Raw genomic sequence first — 23,611 nt, 5'->3', positions numbered from 1 at the left:
TCTTTTGCTTCAGTTTGCATAAAGAAGCTAGTAGTCAATACTTTCACTTCCTAAAGCTCATTACCAGAAAAATTCTATATTTTTATGCAGCAGGGATTCTCATGTGGAGAATTTTCTAACTTATGTGCTCAATGGGTTGCGAAACATTGAGGCTATTTAAATGAGAACTGAGAACAATCTTATCTAAGGAAAGTGAGGGTCTAACCACACAAATTAGATTCAAGAACAATGGTTTGGATTCAGAAGGGACTGGAGAATTGCTTAGAGATCAGTATGGGTCACCTACTCTACCATAGCCCCAGCTTCCAACTCTATGCCAGTCCAAGAAAGAGATGAGAGGGAGCGAAAAGTAAAAAACACCCACTTAAACTCTTGAAAGCCTTGAGAATATAAGGCAGCCCTGCTTGGTGGCCAGCATAACAAGTCTAGCCAAAGTGGAGATAAAGTATCTACCCCACTTCAGGTGATATTGATGGCAAAGGATGCAACTATAAGGCAAAAAAACAAATGGGACATAAAGGCCCTGACCATGGCTTGGGATAACAGGCTTACACCACAGTCAGATTACAAGATAAGAAAATGACAGAAGAAAAGCATAATCAATTACCAATGCCTGCTAGAAGAAAATGGCAGTTGCTAAGGATAGCTCAAAGAATAAGGCCAAGATCTCACCGGGTATAACTGAAAAAATCCTAAGTCAATAATGAATGATCCATATACACACACAAAAAGGCTGTCAACAGAAATTGTCCCTAAGAAAATTCAAGCATTGGACAGACATACACATGTGTATATATAAGCATATATGTAAATTGTGGAGTTGAAAAATATAATGACTGAAATGAAAAATTCACTATAGGGCACCTGGGTGGCTCAGTTGGTTGAGCGTGTGACTTTGGCTCAGGTCACTATCTCACAGTTTGTGAGTTTGAGCCCCAGCATGGGCTCACTGCTGTCAGTGCAGAGCCTGGAGCCTGCTTCGGATTCTGTGTCTCCCTCTTCCTCTCTGCCCCTCCCTCACTCATGCTGCCTCTCTCTGTCTCTCAAAAATACAGAAAACAAATAGCAAAAGGCAAATGTAAATCTTTCTTTGTCTTACTTCATCACTAATTAATCAGTAAGTGTAAAATGACTCAACACACCCATGAGAAGGCTGAGATATGCAAAATAAATTTTTAAAAATGATCCAAATCCATGCCATCTATAAGAGACACTCTCTGGATTCAGAAACACAATTCAACTGAAAGTAACAGGATGGAGAAATTCTATATATGCAAATAGTAACTTAAAGACAGCTGCAGTGGCTATGCTAATATCAGACAAAATAACTATTAAGATAAAAATCAATACTGGAGACAAAGAAGGACATTATATAATGATAACAGGACAATCCACAAAGAAGATAAAAGAATTATAAACATAAATACACCTAACAGAGCCACAAAGTACACAAGGAAAAAAACAGTAAAACTGAAACAAGAAATAATAGATATTTCAGTAATAACCCTTTGAGAATTTAATATTCTACTCTCAATTGGGGATAAGACAAATAGGTAGAAGATCACTAAAGAAATAAAATACTTTGGTCTATAAACAAAATAGATCTAAAAGACATCTATGGAACATTCTACCCAACAAGAACAGAATATATACACTTCTCAAGTGCACGTGAGGGAGCATGGCTGGCTTAGTTGGTAGAGCATGTGACTCTTGATGTCAGGGTTTTAAGTTTGAGCCCCATGTTGGGTATAGAGATTACTTAAAATTAAAAAAATCTTAAAAAAAAAAAAAAGAAATCAAGTGCATGTTGAACATTCTTGAAGGTAAATCATATTTTAGGGTATAAGGTAAGCCTTTACATTGACTGAATCCAGGGGCACTTCTGTGGCTCAGTTAAGTGTATGACTCTTGATTTTGGATGAGGTCATGATCTCACGGTTCATGAGTTTGAGCCCCGTGTTGGGCTCTGCACTAACAGTGCAGAGTCTGCTTCGGATTCTCTCTCTCCCTTTCTCTCTGCCCCTTCCCCACTTGTGTTCTCTGGGTCTTACCCTCTCCCAAAATAAATAAACAAACTTAAAAAAATAAAAAAATAAATTTATAGCATTAAAAAATAATCAAAAAAGGGGCGCCTGGGTGGCTCAGTCAGTTGAGCTTCCGACTTCAGCTCAGGTCATTATCTCACAGTCTGTGAGTCTGAGCCCCACGTTGGGCTCTGTGCTGACAGCTCAGAGCCTGGAGCCTGTTTCGGATTCTGTGTCTCCCTCTCTCTTTGACCCTCCCCCATTCATGGTCTGTCTCTCTCTGTCTCAAAAATAAATATTAACAAAAATTAAAAAAAATAATCAAAATAAAATGACTGCATCCATAAACAGTATGTTTTGTGACAACAATGGAATAAAATTAGAAATCAATAACAAAGTGAAATTTTGGAAATTCTCAAATATGTGAAAATTCTACAACACATTCCCAAATAACTAAGTGTCAAAGAAGAAATAGCAAAGGAAATTTTACAAAGTAATTTGGGATGAATTAAAATAAAAACAAAACATACCAAAACTTATGGGATGTACCAGAAGCAGGGCTCAGAGTAAAATTTAGAGCCATAAATTGCTTATCTTAAAAAAGAAGATATAAGTACTTAAGTTTGCAACATAAGAAACAAGGTAAAAAAGAGCAAATTACAACCAAACCAACAAGAGAGGAAATAATAAATATTAGAATAGAAATTAGTTGAATAGAGTATAGGAAAATATTAAGAAAATGAAAAAAATCAAAAGTTGGTCTTTGAAAAGCATATCAAATTTGAAAAACCTTTGGCAAGAATGACCAAGAAAAAAAGTAGATTCAAATCACAAAAGTCCCAAATAAGACAGGGAAAATCACTATTCACTTTACAGAAACTCAATTAAAAAAAATATAAAGGAACACAATATAAAGTTGTATATAAACAAATTACATAATGTAGATAAAATGGACAAATTCCTAGAAACACAAAAAGTACTTAAAATGACACAATAAGAAATATAAAATGTGAATTGACTTATTGAAAGGGATTATAACAGGGAGAAACAGCATGTCTGACTCCACACTGATTCTATTTTCCTTGCTGCTGTGACCTATAGCTTAGAAACTTCTGCTGAGCCCTGCATGTAGCCATGTTACAGCTAAGATTTGCAAAAACTGCTTTTTACCCAAATCTCTCTCGCCTAAGGAGATGAGGAAGTACATACAGAAATGACTGTGCATTGCCTAAGATTTAGAGGAATGACATGACCAGATAGATTCCTGTATGCAAAGATCAACTGTCCAAGGACATACATTATCTCCTCAGATGTCTACAGAAGTCAGTTACCTTTTGACTCCAACCCTTCCTACTTCCTCCTTTTGCTAACATAAAAGAAACTCCAATTTCATGCTGAGGGAGATGGTTCTTCGGGACAATAGTCTGCCGTCTCTTTGGTTTGCTGGCTTTCCAAACAAAGTGCTTTCCTTTCCCTAATGCCTTGCCTCTCCACTTACTGGCCTATTGTGCAGTGAGGAGAATGAACTTGGACTCAGTTACAGAACTAAAGTAGCAATCAAAAAACTTCTCACAAAAAAAAAACAAAAACAAAAACAAAAAAAAACAAACTTCTCACATAGAACAGGCAAAATCCAAATGGATTCACTGGTGAAATCTACTAAACATTTCACGAAGAATTAATACGTATCTATATAAAATATCTTTATATACATTTATATGTATGTGTGTGTGTATGTGTGTGTATGTATGTGTATGTGTGTATGTGTGTGTGTGTGTGTGTGTATATACACACACAATTCAATGGGGAAACAATATTCTTTTCAATAAATGGTGCTGGGACAAGCAGATAGGCCCATGCAAAAGAATGAGGATGGAGCCCTACCTTACAGCATATTAAAAAGTAACTCAAGATTAGCCATTGACCTAAATGTAAGAGATAAAATTATATGACTTTAAGAGAGAACATAAGAATAAATCACCATGACCTCAGGTTATGTGATGTTTTCATAGATAAGACACTGAAAAGCTAAACTAAAAAAAGAGAAATTGGATAAAATACGCTTCATCAAAACTAAAAGCTATTTTGTGTTAGCTGTCATCATCAGAAAGTGAAAAGAGAAATCTCAGAATGAAATAAAATGCTTTATACTTATAAAATAATTTTATCCAGAATACATAAAGAACAATGTAAACTCAAAAAGACAACCAAATTTTAAAATCAACAAAGGATTTGAACAGACATTTCTCCAAAGATGATATACAAACTGACAATAAGTACATGTAAAGATACACAACATCAGTAGTCATCCGGAAAATGCAAATAATAACTACAATGACATATTATTTCACAGTCACTAGGATAACTATAATAAAAAAGATCACAGAAGAGTTAGCAAGGATGTGGAGAAAATAGAACCCCCATTCATTGCTGGTAAGATTTTAAACTGTTACAGTTGTTTTGTAAAACAGTTTGGCAGTTTCTTAAAATGTTAAACATCAAATTATCCTAAGACCCAACAATTCCACTCTAAGATATATAACCAAATAAATGAAAACATGTGTCCTCACAGAACGCTACAGGAATGTTCCTAGCTGTTTTATTCACAGGAGTCAAAAAAGTACAAATGATCCAAATATCCACCAGATGAATGTCTATGAACAAACATGTGATATATCCATACAATTATTGGTAACAGAAGGGAATTAAGTACTAATTGATGCTATAATCTGGACTAACCTTGAAATTATTATGCAATGTGAAAGAAGCCAATCACAAGAGGACACATTATAGGAGTCTACTTATATGAAATATCCACAGTAAACATATTCCTAGAGACAACCAATAAAGGTCAGCAGTGGCTGAGTGGAGGGAGAGATGGGGAGTGACCAATAATGGGTACAGGGTTTCCTTTGCAAGCAATGAATATGTTCTAAAACTAGGCTGTTTTGATGGCTGCCCATCTATGACGATCCTAAAAACCACTTCACTGTACATTTTTAAAAAATATATTTTATGGTGTAAGAATCACACTTTAACAAAGTTGTAATTAAGAAAACCATACTTTCAAAAATAATCACATCTGAATGTGAATTTTACCTCTATGGTATCTGATTTAAAATATAAGAATGTAAGGCAAAATAAAAGGTATCTTTTTCTTCAAGATTCCAGTAGTTTCCCCATTTTAATGAATACTAAAAACAACTGAGAAAACCAGAAAATAAATGCACACTTGATTTGGAAAGAACTACTAAGGAAAAGTCATGAAAGCTGTATTCCGTGCCATGTGAGCCAGGAAAGATAAAAATTGTCTGTACTAGAAGAAAATAAATGAGGGTGACCAAAAAATCAAGCATAAGCTACCCTGGTTCCGACTCAAAAGGCCCCTATAACTCAATTCCAACTCCCCAAAGATCCCATTCTCCATCCAGCTGTTTGATCTTGAAGAACCCTGTACTCTCATCCAACCTGTTGGCTTTGATCTGCTACAGTCTTGCCTCCTGCTACCTCAATACCTTAGAGACGGAGAAGACTACAGCCCACTGATCCAAGCAGTGGGTGGAATGGAATGATGTTTACAAAAAAAAACTAACTGCAGGGGCGCCTGGGTGGCGCAGTCGGTTAAGCGACCGACTTCAGCTCAGGTCACGATCTCGCGATCCGTGAGGTCGAGCCCCGCGTCGGGCTCTGGGCTGATGGCTCAGAGCCTGGAGCCTGCTTCTGATTCTGTGTCTCCCTCTCTCTCTGCCCCTCCCCCGTTCATAATCTGTCTCTCTCTGTCTCAAAAATAAATAAACGTTGAAAAAAAAAAATTAAAAAAAAAAAAACTAACTGCAAATAAAATTCCAAAATATTTCAACAAAGTCTTGAATAAGAAATAAATTCATATATAATTTTGTCTGTTGGAAAGTTCATTGATACTATTCCATCTTAGAACTGACAGGAAAATATATGTCCACATAGGTGTTCCCAAAGGTCTAAAGATGACATATAGAAGGGAAATAGATGTATAGCATATAAGACAAAAATTGGATCACTACATAAAATTTATGAAAAATGATAAGAAATATAACATAAAGGAAATATAAAATGAAACTGCTTGAAAATGAAAAATATATTATAACAGAAAATATGAATAAGTCAAATTCCCCTCCTAAAAATTACATTTCAGTCTTGCTCAAGAAAAGAAGCAAAATCCTTTGTTTTACAATACTGGTCTTAAATTTAAAAAGACACAGACTGAAAATAAAATGATATATCAACCAAAGAAAGACAAAATGGCACTGTAGCACATAAAACAACATTGAAGCAAATAGCATTTAGTAGAAAAAAAGAACATTACTTTAAATACATATGCTATTTATAAAAGATATATAAGACATAATCTTTTAATAACATCCAAATATACAAAGCAAAACTACTGGAATCAAAAAAGTTTTAACAAACTGCCACCATAGTAACAGATTCAGACAGACTATAGTAACAGTTCTAGTGCAGTTGTAATATAAATGTAATGTGATTGTAATGTAGTAACATTGTATTAACAGATTCAGGAGGAGATTAAGGTAGAGGAGGAGATATTGTAAATGAAGAGAAAAATTCATTAGTTACTATGATTTTATATTATAAAACTATTTACTTAGAAAACAATACAGAATAATCTCTGAAAAACTTCCAGATCTAACTAGAGAAGTTCAGCATAGGAGCAAGGTGACAGATAAACTATAAATATATTCTTTTTATATAGTCATAGCTAATTAAAAAGATTAATTTAAAAATCTCATTCATAATAGTGATACCTATAAAATAAACTTTAATTACTAGAAAAACATGCCATTATTTGAAGGGAAAAACTCAATTATATGTCTTTTTCTAGAAACAGGAAGAAAATAATCTATAGTTCATTTGGAAAAGTAAATGTGTAAGAACCACCAAGAATTTTTGTAATAGATTTGTGATAACAGAAAATTTGTCACACCAATTAGAAAAAGGTACAATAAAGCTGTTGTAAAAAAAACATCAGTAAAGAAGTGAACATAGAGATAAATAGACACAATGGCCAGCTTCCCCAAAGCAGGCAATCCAAGAATGCAAGCTAGACGTGGCCATGCCTTTTCTGACCTAATCTTGGAAATCATACGCCATCACATTCATAATATCTTCTGGGTGATACATCAGTCCTATGTGATGTGGGAGGGCACTATATAAGGCCATGAATACCAAGAGGTGAGAATTATTTGGGGCCATATTTGAGGCTGGTTATGAAAGAATTCTAGTATGAATCTTTTTAAAACTATTTAAAGAACACATAAAAAATAATCTAAACATTTGTGTACAAGATAAAATTAAATAATACATGAGAGGTAAATTGAAACATCAATAACAAATATAAGAAAAAAGGACTTACTTGGACAGAAACTTATGGAAACATTAATTTCATTATGTGGTTGCAGAATCCCACTCAGCACACTAATCTTGAATGTGCCATCTTTGAAAAGTTTGCCAGTATTACTAATATCCAAAGTCCATTTCACATCTTGTTTTGAAGTATTATGTAAGACAAGATCCTGTTTATACACACAAAATACACAAATAAAAAGACATTTATAAAAATTATAATATGCAATATAAAATTTAGCTTGTTTTACCATGCCAAGGTGAAGAGCCTGCGTACAATGTCAAGTGATTAAAAGTGGAATTCACATGGGGTGCCTGGGTGGCTCAGTCAGTTAAGCATCCGACTTCAGCTCAGATCATGATCTCATGGTTCGTGGTTTCGAGCCCCGCGTCCGGCTCTGTGCTGACAGCTCAGAGCCTAGAGCCTGTTTCAGATTCTGTGTCTCCCTCTCTCTCCGCCCCTCCCCCACTCGCACTCTGTCTCCATCTCAAAAATAAATAAACATTAAAAAAAAGTTTTTTAAAGTGGAATTCACAGATAGTTTTAAAAGTGATGTTAGGCAAACAAAGGGGTATGCAAATATGTTCATAGCATATTAACAACTATGAAAAATACGCAAAAGATAGAGACCAGGGTAAAATAAAAATGTCAAAAAGCTATGCTAGTTAGCAAAGATGCTGAGTAACAACTTTCATTCATGATTGTGAGACTGTAAAATGGTATAGTCCTTTAGGAAGACAGTTTGGCAGTTTCTTACAATGTTAAGTATACAATACCATATGACCCAGTAATCCCCTTCCTAAGTATTTACTTAAGTGAAAATTCATGCTCACATAAAAATGTACATGTTAATGTTTATAATAGTTTTGTTCATCGCCAAGCAATGGAGGAAAAAAAACAACCAAGATTTCCTTCAAATAATGAATGGATAAACACTCCATACAATGGAATAAAATTTAGTGATAAAATAAATGAAGTATTAATTCACACAAAATATAAATAAATGTAAAATATATTTTGCTAAGTGAAAGATGCCAGACCCAAATGGCTACATTTTATATAATTAAATTACCTGTCATTCTGGAAATGCAAAATCATTTGGATGGAAAAAAAGAACCAGTGGTTGCCAAGTGTTGGTGGAAAGAGGAGTAGTTGACAGCAAAGGGGTTACATTGAGGATTTTTAGTGTAGTAAAACCATTCTGTCATGTATTGAAGTGGTAGGACAATTATTCTACATATTTTTCAAAACCCATAGAACTATATACCACTAAGAGTTAACTTAAATGTAAGTAACTTAAAAACAATCAACCAAGATACTGGGAACCCCAGGATACATTGTAGATTACAACAAAGTATATTACAAATGTATGAGATAATCTCACTGAAGTTAGTGGAGACTGAGGAGGAATGGCCGAAGCAACTGCAAAACTGTGTTTGGACTGGGAACTATAGCGCTAAAGACAAAAAGTTACTCTTTATTAATACTGTACTCTAGTTGGCAAATATATTAGCAATTCTAGATACAGGTTAAAAATTCTGAAACTTCTTTACTAGTACACTAGTAAAAGTATACACTTTTACCTGTACTTTATACAGGTAAAAAATACATAAATAAAGAATAAATAAGAGAGCCAGATTTTTCATAGTCAGAGAAAGGAGTTAAAAATAAGCAAGGAAGAAAGATTGGAATAAACCTTGTGGTGCTGGATTAAAGTCAGAGACATCAGTTTGAACCCATGTTTAAATAGATAAATAGATACATGGATGGATGATAGTGATAGAATGATAGATAGACAGGGGCACCTGGGTGGCTAAGTAGGTTGAGCTTGTCACTTTGGCTCAGGTCATGATCTCCCAGTCCATGGGTTCCAGCCCCATGTTGGGCTCTGTGTTGACAGCTCAGAGCCTGGAGCCTGCTTCGGATTCTGTGTGTGTCTCTCTCTCTGCCCCTCCCTCACTCGTGCTCTGTTTCTCTCTCTCAAAATAATAAACATTAAAACACAATTTAAAAAAAAGAATGATAGGGGCGCCTGGGTGGCTCAGTTGGTTAAGCGTCCGACTTCAGCTCAGGTCATGATCTCACGGTCCGTGAGTTCGAGCCCCACATCAAGCTCTGTGCTGACAGCTCGGAACCTGGAGCCTAGTTCGGATTCTATGTCTCCCGCTCTCTCTGCCCCTCTCCTGCTCATGCTCTGTCTCTCTCTGTCTCAAAAATAAATAAAAACATTAAAAAAAATTTTTTTAAAGAACAATAGCCAAATTATGTATGTGTGTATTCACTAGTATACACACAAATATTTCCTGATTCTGTTTGCCAAAGGGGCTTAGAACATGTGACATCCCAGTAGCAGCTAGCACATCTAGTATATAGACCTTGATTTCTAAATACCATTCTTCCATAAATGGTACTGGGGTTTCTTGAAGAAAATGTTGATTCTAGAACTGGAACAAGCAAAATAAAAAACAAGCCTGGACCATTTTATAGTGCCAGAAAGTAAGAGAATGCTTAAAAATCATAATGATGGAAGTATGTCAAAGGACAAGTCTAAAAGAATTCCTAATGGCCAGAGCTGGAACAATTTTAATAACAAAATAAATAATGTGATAATGTGATATTGGATTATAACTGAAAGTATGAAGTAAATATTTGTGAAGTCACATTGATATATTAATAAAATAAATAAATAAAAGGAGGGAAGGAATAATAATGCTTACAAAAAAATTCTGAATAATATATGTAAATAACCCCCCCAAAAGGTGGAGCTTGACCACCAACCCATTGAGTGTGGGCTGACACTGATGACTCACTTCCAACATATAGGGTGTAAAAAAAGAAAAATAGTTTGTCCAACTTTTTTCTAAGTCTCCTGACATTTATCACTACCAGTAAGCCATACACAATATCATGTACACCCTTCACATGATGTGACAAAAGAAGACATTTCAGCTGTTACACTCTTCCCTGAAACCCATAAAAAATAAGAATGCAGTCGAGAAAGGTGTAAAGAATCAGACAAACCAAAATTAAAGAATATTCGGAAAAAATACCAAACCAGTATTCTTTAAAATTGACCAGGTCATAAAAAAATAAGCGAGAATGAGAGCCTGCCACAGATCAGAGGAAACTAAATACAATATGGTACCCTGGATTGGACCATGAGACATAAAAGGACATTAGTGAAAAACGGGTAAAACCCTGTGGGAGGCTGGACCCCGGTGCCAGGCTGAGACCGGGTCGAGCAACGGCTCCCTGTTGACTCAGCCAACCCGGTGGTTCCCCCTCTTATTCTCCCACTTGCAAAGGCATACGAAAGCCTTGTCAAGGCTGAGAAATCTAATTCCTGAAGCCTGTGGTCTGTGGGTGTTGGCAGTAATGTTACCCCCCTTTTCTACCCCAGGTCAAATAGAAACAAACATGGGAACTGTGTTTTGCTAGCAATCTATCAACAAGGTCTTGTTGTGACCCGTTTAGAAAGTTCACAAGGTACACAGAACTAAATGTTTTGGTTGGCGGCAATCATGTGAAACCTGTTTATTCTTAGAATGACCTGATCCATAAGTCTTGATATAAAAGATTGTGTATAGCAACAATAAAGCCGTCACTTGGGCCACCAGCCCAGGGGACCCTCCTGTTCCCAAACTGGCTTCTTTTTTTTTCTTACATTCCTCTACCCTCAGGACCCTGATCTCGGTGTTTGTTGTGCCGGTCGTAACAAAACCCAAATAGAGTCTGTTGTCTAACTTATAATTTTGTACTAATGTTAACTTGTTAGTTTTGAAAAATATTCTATGGTTGTATAAGGTGTTAGCATGACGGCAAGTTGTGTGAAGAGTATACATAAAATCTCTGCACTGTCTTTGTAATGTTCTGATAAATCTGGGAGCTATATGCATGACACGTGTGCAGACTTGTGCAACATACTATTACAATAAAACCTTGAGCTAGGTATTTTTCTAACTTTACTCTTCAAAATTTGAAGAGTATACAATGATCCATGCAATTGGCACCACAACAAAATAACATACTTCCTTTCTTTCCAAAGTATGATTGATTTAAAATATTTAGGATTAAAAAAATAGGCGATTTTATTCCCAATGTCTCTCCGTACTTAAATATCTATTTAGTTCTAAAATTTGCATCTTATAAAGAAAGAAACATCTTTTAAAACAGAAGGTGAGCATGAAATTGTACTAGTCATTTGAATGCCTCCTTTTTCTCATTCTGAAATGAAGAAACGGCAGATCTCTAAAATATCCATTTTCCAATCCTAGCCCAAGAATAGAACTGATACAGTCATCTATAAAGAAACATTTAGTATGTGTACCACTGTCATTTTTTAAATAATCTTATCAAAATGATACATGCTAGTAGCTTACACAAATAATTTTAAAATACTTATAAAAACCAGTTGTCCCACTCCTTCTTATCAACAGCTCTGCTTCCCTGAAACAACCAATTTTAGCTAATTCTGATTTGGATTTTCTCTGATAGTTATAGCCTTATTCTCAATATAATGTTGATATGGCTTACTTGAGGCTTTTTCATTGCTGCCATAACAAATGACCACAGACTTAGTAGTCTAAAGCCATACAAATTTATTAAACTACAGTCTTGTAGGTTAGAAGTTCAACAGGTTTATCGCCAGACTAAGATCAAGGTGAAGGAACCATGATCTTCCTGGAGGGCTCTAGGGAAGGCTATTTGCTTGCCATTCCCAGTTTGTAGAGGGCAAACACATTCTTTGCCTGGTGGCCTCCTTTTCACCATCTTCACATCTAGCAACATCAAATCTCTCTACCTTTCTTCTGTCATCACATTTTCTTAGCACAGTCAGGAAAGCTTCTCTGGTTTTAACCACTCACATGAGTCAAATGGGACCATCTAGATCATCTAGGATAATCTCCCTTGCTTAGGGTCTTTAATGTCAATCACATTACACATCAGCAAAGTATCTTCTACAATAGAAGATAGTGTACTCAAAAATTCTAGGGATTGGAATTGGATAACTTTGGGGGCCATTACTCTATCACATGGCTATGTCATGATTTATCAGACCCAGATATTGTCTCTTGAGTGCCCACTAGTGAAGATGAGGATTTAGCTCATAGATACTATCTCCACTCCCCTTTCCACCTCCCAATTGTGGATTTTTAAATTATTTTAATTCTTCTATTAGTCACCTGGTAACTTGAAGTAATATATTTGTATCTCTAGTTCTTCTGTCAACTTTACACAATTTCCTTTAATTACCCACTCAGTAAAATGAGTTTCACTCCTTTCTTCTACCATTCCCAACCCTTCTGTCAACTTAACCTTCACATACACATTGTACATATCAAACACTTGTCATTTTACATGTAATACACTATATAGGATCAATTTGAATTCTACCCCACAAACATATTATGACTTCTATGCATAATATATTTTATTATGACTATGTAAATATCATTCATGGCAAATCCGAGCAGTATATTAGAATCACATTTCCTTCTCTGTGGGGCCAATATGACCACTTTGCCACTCAAGACAGAAGGCTCTTGTCTAGATTATCTTTTATTATGCCAATTGAAAAAAATTCAATGATATAAAATAAAATCATATTTATAGAGGGATTGCTTTTCTTTTGGAATTCAATCCAATTCAGTTCACTAACGCTTCCTTTCTAGTCCCAACACAGTCTTTTGCATCCTTGAAGTTATATTGTAGATAGAAGTCTTACTGATATTATGCTTAAAACCGTCACATTTTAATGCCAGAAGAGATCCTTTATTGTTCTCTATAATTTCATGTAGCACTTGGCTATTATTTGACGCATAAAATGTTAAATATTTTCTCCATATAATTTGCCCTCAAAGCTACAGAGGTTCAAAATTAATTGCAGGAAAAGCAATACATAAGATAATAAAGGGGCACTACAAATACAATTTTCTATGCATGAGCTTCCTTCTTATTCATGTCACTCTTTTTTCTTTCTAGATGGATTAATTAGGAGAGAGAGATGCAGAGATATCTAGTAAGAAAAAAAGAGTAGATTGTCATAGAAGTCACTTTATTATATACCTGGACTTTTCCCGTTTTTATTATTACCTTCCACCACATTTCCTTACCTGTATGGAACATATTTCACATTAATTTAATCATAGCCCCATTTTATATAAGGAGAGACAGATGATTTAATTCTATTTAAAATATTTTGGGGGGTGCCTGGGTGTTTCAGTCGGCTAAGTGTCCTCCTCTCGGTTTCAGCTCAGCTCATGATCTCATGGTTTCGTGAGTTCAAGCCCCTCATTGGGCTCTGTGCCAAGCATGGAGACTGCTTGGGATTCTTTTTCCATCTCTCTCTACCCCTACCCTACTCACACTATCTCTATGTCTCTCAAAATAAATAAATAAAACTTAAAAAAAGGAAAAGATTCTTTAAAAAATAAAATATTTTGAATAGTCCTATTAAATTATGCATATATAAAAATGGCTTTATATGTGTCTATATATTTCCATAATTACTTCTGAGAAATACAATATATAGATATGCAAGTTCTCTAAAAATGAAAGTATTCATACAACAAATGCTTCAGAATAATCAACTCAATAAACTAAAAACCACAGTAAAAAGAAAAGTTGTAAACTGCATCATTTCTCTATACATACCTGAGTTTTTGTGACTTTGTTATTAGGATCCATAGTATACAATGGGATTTCAAATGTAAAATCAGTGCTGGATAATCTCAATGGCGCTTGCAATACTATGAGAAGAAAATAAATATACTGATAAAATATTAAGAGATATTAGCTCATAGTTAATTATTACTATACTTCTCAACCTGAAATAAAAAATAGTTTTTGTATTTTTATGTACCCAGAGAGAAAACAAAATCACACTTTAAAACATTTATAGAATATCATGTTTAATCACATCTATAAAATTCCAGTTTTGTATTTTAATGATAATTAATTACAAGTATAACAGAAAAACTATTCTTGAGACAAGAAGAGTATAAAATATACTAAATATTAAACTGAGAATAATGTAAACATAGTTAAAATATTCACTATAATAGAGTTTGACCAATGCAAAAGTACAGAAGTGAAAAGAAACATGACTTGCAAATACACCTTTTTGGTCTTTTGACAGTGTCTTTTGAAGAGCAGAAATTTTTAATTTTAATGAAGTCCAGCTTATCAATTCTTCTTTCACAGATCTTGCCGCTGTTGTTGTATCTAAAATGTCACTGCCAAACTCAAGGTCATACAGATTTTTTCTTTTGCTTTCTAATAAAAGTTTTTACATTTTGTATTTTACATTTAGACCTGTGATCCACTTGAGTTAACTTTTGTGAAGGGTGTAAGGTATCTAGATTCATTTTTCTTTGTGATGTCCTGTTGTTCAGCACCATTTTTTGAAAAGATTATCTTTTCTGAGTTATATTGCCTCTACTATGTCAAACATCATTTGACTACATATGTGGGTCTATTTGTGGGCTCCCTTTCAAAAAAATTGTTTTAATGTTTATTTATTGGTGACACAATACGAGAGACAGAGTGCAGGTGGTGGAGGGGCAGAGAGAGGGAGACACAGAAACTGAAACAGGCTCCAGGCTCCGAGATGTCAGTACAGAGCTCTATGAGGGGCTTGAACTCACAAACCGTGAGATCATGACCTGAGCCAAAGTCAGCCGCCCAACCTACTGAGTCACTCAGGCGCCCCATGGGCTCTCTTTTCTATTCCACTCATCTATTTGTCTGTATTGTTGCCAAAACCAAAGTCTCGTGATTACTGTACCTTTGTAGAAAACCTCTAAGTTGGATAGTGTCAGTCCTCCAATTTTGTTCATCACCTTCAGTAGTGTGTTGGCTATTATAGGTCTTTTCCTTCTCCATATAAACTTTTAATCAATATGGCAATACCCACAAAGTAAGTTGCTGGGATTTTTATTAAGATTGCATTGAATCTCTGGATCAAATTGGGAAGAACTGCCATCTTAACAATATTGAGACTTCCTATGAATGAATGTGGAATATCACTCAATTTATTTAATTCTTTCTTCTTTGCTATCTTTCATCAGATAAATTTCTTAACTTTCCTTATATAGATCTTATAAATATCTTGTTATATTCATACCTAAGTACTTCATTTTTGTTGGATGCTAATATAAATGGTATTTTGTATTTAATTTCCAATTCCATTTGCTCATTGCTTCTATAGAGGAAAGCAATTGACTTTTGTATATTAAACTTATATCCTGCAACTTTGCTATATTAGGTTATTAGTTCCAGAAGTGTCTTTCTTAATCAATTCTTTTAGCTTTTCTACATAAACAATGATATCTTCAATAAACAAAGAATTTAGTTCTTCCTTTTCAACCTGTGTATCCTTTGATTCCTGTTCATGCTCTACTGCATTAGCTAGGACTTCTAGTACAAAGTTTAAAGAGTGAAAAGGGTCATCCTCGCTTGGTTTCTAATCTTACTGAGAAAGCTTTGCATTTCTCATCATTAAAAATGATGATAGCTTTAGGGTGTTTGTAGATATTTTTTATCAAGTTGAGAAAGTTATGCTCCAGTCCTCATTTACTAAGTTGTTTGCATGAAAGCGTATTAGATTTTATGAAATGCTTTTTCTTCCCCTGCATCTATTGGTATGATTATGTGATATTTTCTTCTTTAGTCTGTTGATATGATGGAATGCATTACTTGATTTTTGAATGTGAACCAACCTTGCATACATGAGATAAATCTCACTTGGTCATGGTGCATAATTCTTTTTATACACTGCTGGATTTGATTTGCAAATATTAAGGATTTTTATATCTATGCTAATGAGAGATATTAGTCTGTTGTTTTCTACTGTTGCAATGTCTTTGCCTGGTTTGGTATTAGGGCAAAAATGACCTCCAAATGAGTTAAAAAAGTATTCTTTCTGTTTCTATACTCTGAAGGAGATTGTACAGAATGAATTATAGAGAATCGGTATGATTTCTTCTCTAAATGTTTGATAGAGTCCACCAATGAACCCATCTGGGGCTGGTGCTTTCTGTTTTTGAAGCTTATTAATTATTGATTCAATTTCTTTAACAGATTGAGACCTATCCAGATTGTCTATTTCTTCTTGTATGAGTTTGGGCAGATTGTGTCTCTTAAGGAATTACTCCATTTCATCTGGTTATCAAATTTGCATGCATACTGTTGTTGATATATGATCCTTATTATCTTTTTACTTTGAAGAAGCATTTTCTAGAAAAAATGAACTGCTCAAGATTAAAGTCTTACAGACTAACATTTTGATCACTTTAAATATTCACTGGGATCCAGACTGTCAGGCAATGATATAACAGTTGGTAATGAAGCCAGCACTGCAAGACTCACCAATGATCATGAGAGAATAGGCAAAAATCAGTAGACATTTGAGAAACTCCTCAATATGAAGGAGAAATAATTCAGCAAAAATTGAGACAATGTATAGTCAACAGAAGAAAATTTCAAAGAAATAATACAAGTAGAGATAAAAGGTGTTTTTATTTTTTCAAAAGTCCGTATGTAAAGAAATAATCAGAAAAAAAGTTAACCCTTGTTAGTTTAAAACTGCCAAAATAATTTCTTAAGACATAATAAAGTCAGAAAAATATCCTGGGAAGTACAACAAAAAGATAAGGAAAAGGATAATAGGAGAGAATATATAATTTAATTAAAATATATATAACATAATCCAAGAAGTACAAAATATAACAATAGAAGTCTGAATGAAAGAAATACAGAAAACAGTGGGAAGGAACTTTTCAAGGAAATAATTTATGAAAACTTTATAGAACTGGAAGACATGAATTTCCATATTGAAAAGGTCCACAAGAACTTAAGACAAAAGGTTCACACTAACGTCACCATTGTGAAATAATGGAGTACCAGGGATAAAAAGCAGCTTCTAATAGCTTCTAACAGGGAAACGCTAGGTCCTATGTAATGGATGGGGAAGAAGAATGTCATCAGACTTCTAAACACAACAGTGGAAATTAGAAGGTAATGATAATATCTTCAAAATTTTGAGGGAAAATTATTTTCAATCTAGAATTTCATACTAAACCAAATTATTTAAATATGAGAGGCAAATAAAAGACATTTTCAGAGAAGGAAATTCTCAGTTATCTCCCTTACACTCTTTAGAAGCTCCTGGAAGATGTAATCTACCTAAACAGTGAAGTAACCCAAGAAATAGGTAGGCAAGGGACTGAAAAAACGGGAGAGTCAAGACAGAAAAGATAAAAGAAAATGCCCACATTATAGTGAAAGGAAGTCTTAGACAAGAGTTCTGTCACAGGAAAAGAAAGCACTCAGTGCATGTTGGAGCAGGAGGTTGTTGTGCTCCAGAAGGGCTGCCTTCAGGGAATGAGAAGTTATGACACATTATCTGACAGGGTAGACTACCATGTGGAACAGTGTCCATATAAGCATAATACAGAGCTTTGTGGCATGGAAGGATTTCATCAAATATTTAAGGACAAATGAGGAATTAATAACTCCAGGGATAAATAAAAAGTTGAAAGAATGTAAATAAAATACGCAGATACACTACTTGGCTTAACAATGAACAATATATTGTCAAAACAATTAAATCTCTGATAAAAATTTTAATTGAAATTTAAACTATAATTATATTACAAAATTTTTAAGAAGAATTAGAGTTTCAAGTGAGTGAAAATGCTTGTCACTAAATAAGTGTTTTCATTAGATAATTAATGAAAAAAGTCACTGCGTCTTGGGTGCAGGATAAGCCTTGAGAAGGAGATGATGGATTACAATTCTGGGTTAGCACTATTTTAATTTTAAAAGGAATGCATGTAATTTGGGAATAAAGAGATAACAGCAAGCTTATGAGTCCCCTACTAAGGCATCATCCTTCTATTGAGGGGATATCTCAGAGAGTAATGGACTTGACCAAGTTTCCTTGCAAACATAAAAATGGAACGGACTAGGGGTGTTTTGGGTGGCTCAGTGGGTTAAGCACCTGACTCTTGATTTCAGCTCAGGTAGTAATCTCACAGTTCATGACATCGAGACCCAAGTCAGACACTATGCTGAGAATGTGGAGCCTGCTTGGAATTCTCCCTCTCCCTTTGTTCCTTTCCCGGTCTCATATATGTATGCATGCGCTCTATCAAAATAAATAAACATTTTTAAAAATTGGAATTGACTAGTGGACTATTTCAAATAAAACTTTTGACACGCATTACCTGTCCAAATGGCCAACCAAAAATATCTGGAATTTATGGATTTATGAGGCAAATGACAATTCCTCATATAGACATTTCCTATATGTATAACTATTAAGAGTATAAAAATGGGAAGCTCCAAACAAAAAACAGCTTCCTTTGAGACAAAGGTTTCTACAAATGACATTCAAAAGTCAATTCAAAAGCAAAAGGCATCTTAAGGAGGGAGAAAAAGACAATTTGGAAATTGTGTCTAATAGATGCCAACTTCTACAAAAGAAATGTTACATCTCTGCCTGATTATATTTGTATCGTTTGAATCGTTAGTAAACTTTGGTGTTGATAAATCATATGATACAACCAAGTTTGCTTTGACATTCCAATCCTCTCTGGAAATACAGCAACATTTTTTTTTTTTTTTTATTTTTTAACGTTTATTTATTTTTGAGACAGAGAGAGACAGAGCATGAACGGGGGAGGGGCAGAGAGAGAGGGAGACACAGAATCGGAAGCAGGATCCAGGCTCTGAGCCATCAGCCCAGAGCCGACGCGGGGCTCGAACTCACAGACTGTGAGATCGTGAACTGAGCTGAAGTCGGATGCTTAACCGACTGAGCCACCCAGGCGCCCCAGCAACACTTTTTTTAAAAAAATAAATAAGTACTGGGGAGCTAGGGTGGCTCAGTCAGTTAAGCACTTGACTCTTGATTTCAGCTGAGGTCATGATCTCATGGTTTGTGACTTCAAGGCCCGCAATGGGCTCCACAATAACAGTGCAGAGCTTGCTTGGGATTCTCTCTCTCCCGCTCTCTCTTCCCCTCCCTGTTTCATGCTCTCTCTCTCAAAATAAATAAATAAAGTTAAAAATAAAGAAATTAAGTATAGAAATTGTTTTTGTTTTTGTTTTTTTAGAAAATGTTGAACAAATTTTAAACCATTAAAAATAGGAAAAAAAAACAGTATTACACATATACCAATTCTGTAGCTAGGGAAAATGGTCTAATCTTTATTTTTTTTTTTTTTCAACGTTTTTATTTATTTTTGGGACAGAGAGAGACAGAGCATGAACGGGGGAGGGGCAGAGAGAGAGGGAGACACAGAATCGGAAACAGGCTCCAGGCTCTGAGCCATCAGCCCAGAGCCCGACGCGGGGCTCGAACTCACGGACCGCGAGATCGTGACCTGGCTGAAGTCGGACGCTTAACCGACTGCGCCACCCAGGCGCCCCAAAATGGTCTAATCTTTAAAAGAATGTTAGAAATCACAGAGGAACCAATAGCTAAATTCACTATAAAATTATTTTAAGAGATTTATTGAAAAACAAACAAAACTAAAGGCAAACAATGAATCTTAGAAAAAATTCACCGTAAAAATGAAAAAAAAGTAATATAAATAAGGAAATCAGTGACATCTATCAGACAGATACATAACCATACTGATAAAGGCAAAGTTCATGAACAGATAACTTATATATGAAATATAGAATTAATAGCAAAGACAGAAAATTTTAATCCTCATGAGTAATCAAAGAAATTGACATGAAATTGAAATGATATACTTTTAATAACATAGAAAAATATCCAATTTCTTTAATTCAATGCTGGTTCGAGTTTACACTGAAGGAGGGTTGAAACAGCAAAACTCTTTACAAAAGCCCTTTTGCAAAATGATCTAGAGCTTTAACATGTATATACTTTAGAAGGAATGCAGCCAATGAAGAGAATATCACTGAAAAAAAAATCTAAACAGGGAAAAAGTATTATACATAAAAATGTTCCCTACTACAATATTTATATGAATAAGAAAATTAAAAAAAAAAACAACCTAAATGCTTAGAATTATGCTTATATAACCTATAAGAGATACTTACAGGATGAAATATTCTATAATAGCTATGAGTGTTAATTTATACAATTAATAAGAGTGTATAACATCTAAGTAAAAGTTTCTTTTTTTAATTTTTTTGATGTTTATTTTGAGAGTGAGAGAGATAGAGCACAAGCAGGGGAAGGGCAGAGACAGAGGGAGACACAGAATCTGAAGCAGGCTCCAGGCTCTGAGTGGTCAGCAGAGAGCCCGACACAGGGCTCGAACTCACGGAATGCGAGATTATGACCTGAGCTGAAGTCAGACACTCAACTAACTGAGACACTCAGGCGCCCCATTAAATTGTTTTGTTTTTTTTTTTAACATTTATTCATTTTTGAGAGAGAGAGAGAAACACAGCCTGAGCAGGGAAGAGGCAGAGAGAGAGGGAGACACAGAATCTGAAGCAGGCTCCAGGCTCCAAGCTGTCAGCACAGAGCTCGAGGCGGGGCTCGAACTCACAGACCACGAGATCATGACCTGAGCTGAAGTAGGACACTCAACCGAATGAGCCACCCAGGCTCCCCTAAATAAAAATTTCTATTAAGAATGAAGAGATTTCAACTGAACACAGGCAGGAAGATCACAACTATGTTAAAAAATAAAATAATAAAGGCATATAACAAAAGAAGAGTAAAATACCAACATATTAATAATACTATGCTCTAAATATTCACATACTAGATGACATTTCTGTGTTTCTACCACTTTCCAATTTTCCATAATGATGGTACATTAATTTTTATTTGTCAAGTAGGTAAATTTTATCTTTCATGAAAATAATTTACCTAATTAGGAGAACAAAATTAGACAATGATTTTTTCCCAAAAAAGATATCTTAAAACAAGGGAGAAAACTCCACAGAGGCTCCCTACCAGCTGCAGACTTTCTAATTCTGTATTTTATTTTATTTTTTTTAATTTTTTTTAACATTTATTTATTTTTGAGACAGAGAGAGACAGAGCATGAACGGGGGGTGGGGGGGGGGTTCAGAGAGAGAGAGGGAGACACAGAATCTGAAACAGGCTCCAGGCTCTGAGCTGTCAGCACAGAGCCCGATGCGGGGCCTGAACTCATGAACCGCGAGATCATGACCTGAGCCAAAGTCGGATGCTTAACCAACTGAGCCACCCAGGCGCCCCCTAATTCTGTATTTTAAAAAGGAATGAAATAAATCTCTGCATTGTATATGCTACTTTAATGAGGCTTCTCTCACAAGATGCCAAGTGTAATTATCAACTGAGCACTATTTTATTATTATTGACAACTTAATGTCAGAATTAAAAAACAAAATATTGCATAATATAGCATAGACTAGACTAAACTTTTCATGAAAAATACTTAAACACATGTAATAAAATGCAAAACCACCAAAGCTTGCCAAAAGTAGGGTTTACAGAGTGCACTGGTTTTATATTTGAATATTTGGAGAAAATAAGTAAATAATACAAAAAAAATTTAATATACTTACATTTATTTATTTACTTACTTACTTTTTTAATTCTCCTTTTATACATATGCTTAGTCCATTAGTAACCTATTCCTTTGGGGGGTGGGGATTTCTTAAATAAAATTTCTATCAGTGCATTACATATCTAGTATATTTTAATAATTTATATTTTAATTTAATCATTTAAAAAGTACCCACACAAGTAACTAAACTCATTTTTGTTTTTAATTATAACCTATATTTTTAAGCAACAGTCACTAATCTGAGATTATTATGCTACTGTCACCAGCTAGACCTGACATTTACTACCTACCTGCTTGAACTCACTAATTTTTGCCTTACATTTTTTCCTTAAGATCTTCTTTCTGCCTTACCTCTTAACTCAGGCAAATGAATCTGGAAACCACCCTGCAGGTTGCCCTGACCAGACCTCCTACCAGCCCAAGACCACACAGACCTTTTGAGCAAAACCTACAATTCATGCCTAGGCAAAACATCAAGTGACCTCTGGAATGACCTACCATTACCTTTATCTCATCGTCATACTAAAATCTCCACCCAAGAAAGAACCTCAGTCTCATTTGCATAACATACAATGTATACATAGGCATGTTTCCTTAAAGCACATGGATAGCCTTATGCCCGCCTCTACATAAAATGAGAAGACTTACCTATCTAAATATTCATCCTAACCCTAAACCAAAGGTATCCCTTCACCTTCTCTCAGGGAGTCACAGCTTTGGAAACCATGCCCCTGGATCTCCTTATTTGATGCAAATCAAGTTTTCTTTGCACGAAACTCACCTGATACAGTTTCTGTGACTCAGCTAGAAGCGAACTCACATAGGTTTTGTTATACTGTTTCTCAAAATTCAATCTCACAGACTCACAATTTAAGTCACACACACAGGAATCATATGATAATTGTACTTTCTAATATTTCTTTTTTTAAAAAGTAAATATCATAATCTGATTTTTAAAAACTTTTAGCTGCTCAAGTGTCAATATTTAATATATGCACACCAACTGTTTCACAGTACATACCAGTAGCTTGAACATAGCATGGTTGAATAAGTGGTGTTGTCTTCGGAATCATAGGAGATTTTGACAAACAACATTTAGTGTAAAGTTCTGAAGCCTCAAAGAAATTAATTTGAACTTGAATGCAAAAGTCATACGTTGCCACCTGACAGACAAAAAAAAAAAAAAAATACATTACACCTGTGATTATTTGTGCTATAAGAAATCTGTGGTACTATTTTTATTGTATATATTTAAAGTGTACAACTCGATTTGATAGACATATAATGAAATAACACCACAATCAAGCTAATTAAAACATAGCCATCACCTCATATACTTTACCTTTCTCACCTCCCCTCCTCATTGTGAGAACATTTAGGATCTACCCTCTTAGTAAATTTAATTATGAAGTACAATATTGTTACCAGAGCTACCATATTACTCAGCAATCCCACTTCTGGGTATTTATCCAAAAGAACTGAAATCAGGATCTCAAAGAGATACCTGCACTCCTAGGTTCATTGCAGCATTATTCACAGCAGTCAAGACATGGAAATAACCTAAATGACCATCAAAGGATGAATGAATAAAGAAAATGTGGTGCATACATACAATGGAATGTTTTTCAGCTTTGAAAATAGAA

General features: G+C 34.8%; 1 protein-coding gene across 1 annotated transcript in view; it reads right to left on the bottom strand.

Moving 5' to 3' along the window:
- Positions 1-23,611, bottom strand: part of CFAP47 (cilia and flagella associated protein 47) — a 553,185-nt gene that overhangs the window by 415,596 nt on the left and 113,978 nt on the right. Inside the window, exons 22-24 of the mRNA XM_045471009.1 lie at positions 22,990-23,131; positions 14,077-14,171; positions 7,432-7,591 (exon numbers count right to left, since the gene is read on the bottom strand). Coding sequence (XP_045326965.1) covers positions 7,432-7,591; positions 14,077-14,171; positions 22,990-23,131 — 397 coding nt within the window. The remainder of the gene's footprint in view (positions 1-7,431; positions 7,592-14,076; positions 14,172-22,989; positions 23,132-23,611) is intronic.

The sequence above is a fragment of the Leopardus geoffroyi genome, chromosome X (assembly GCF_018350155.1).
Source record: "Leopardus geoffroyi isolate Oge1 chromosome X, O.geoffroyi_Oge1_pat1.0, whole genome shotgun sequence".
Lineage (NCBI taxonomy): Eukaryota > Metazoa > Chordata > Mammalia > Carnivora > Felidae > Leopardus > Leopardus geoffroyi.
The sequence above is the reverse complement of the archived record's forward strand: the minus strand, read 5'-3'. Positions and strand labels throughout refer to the sequence as shown.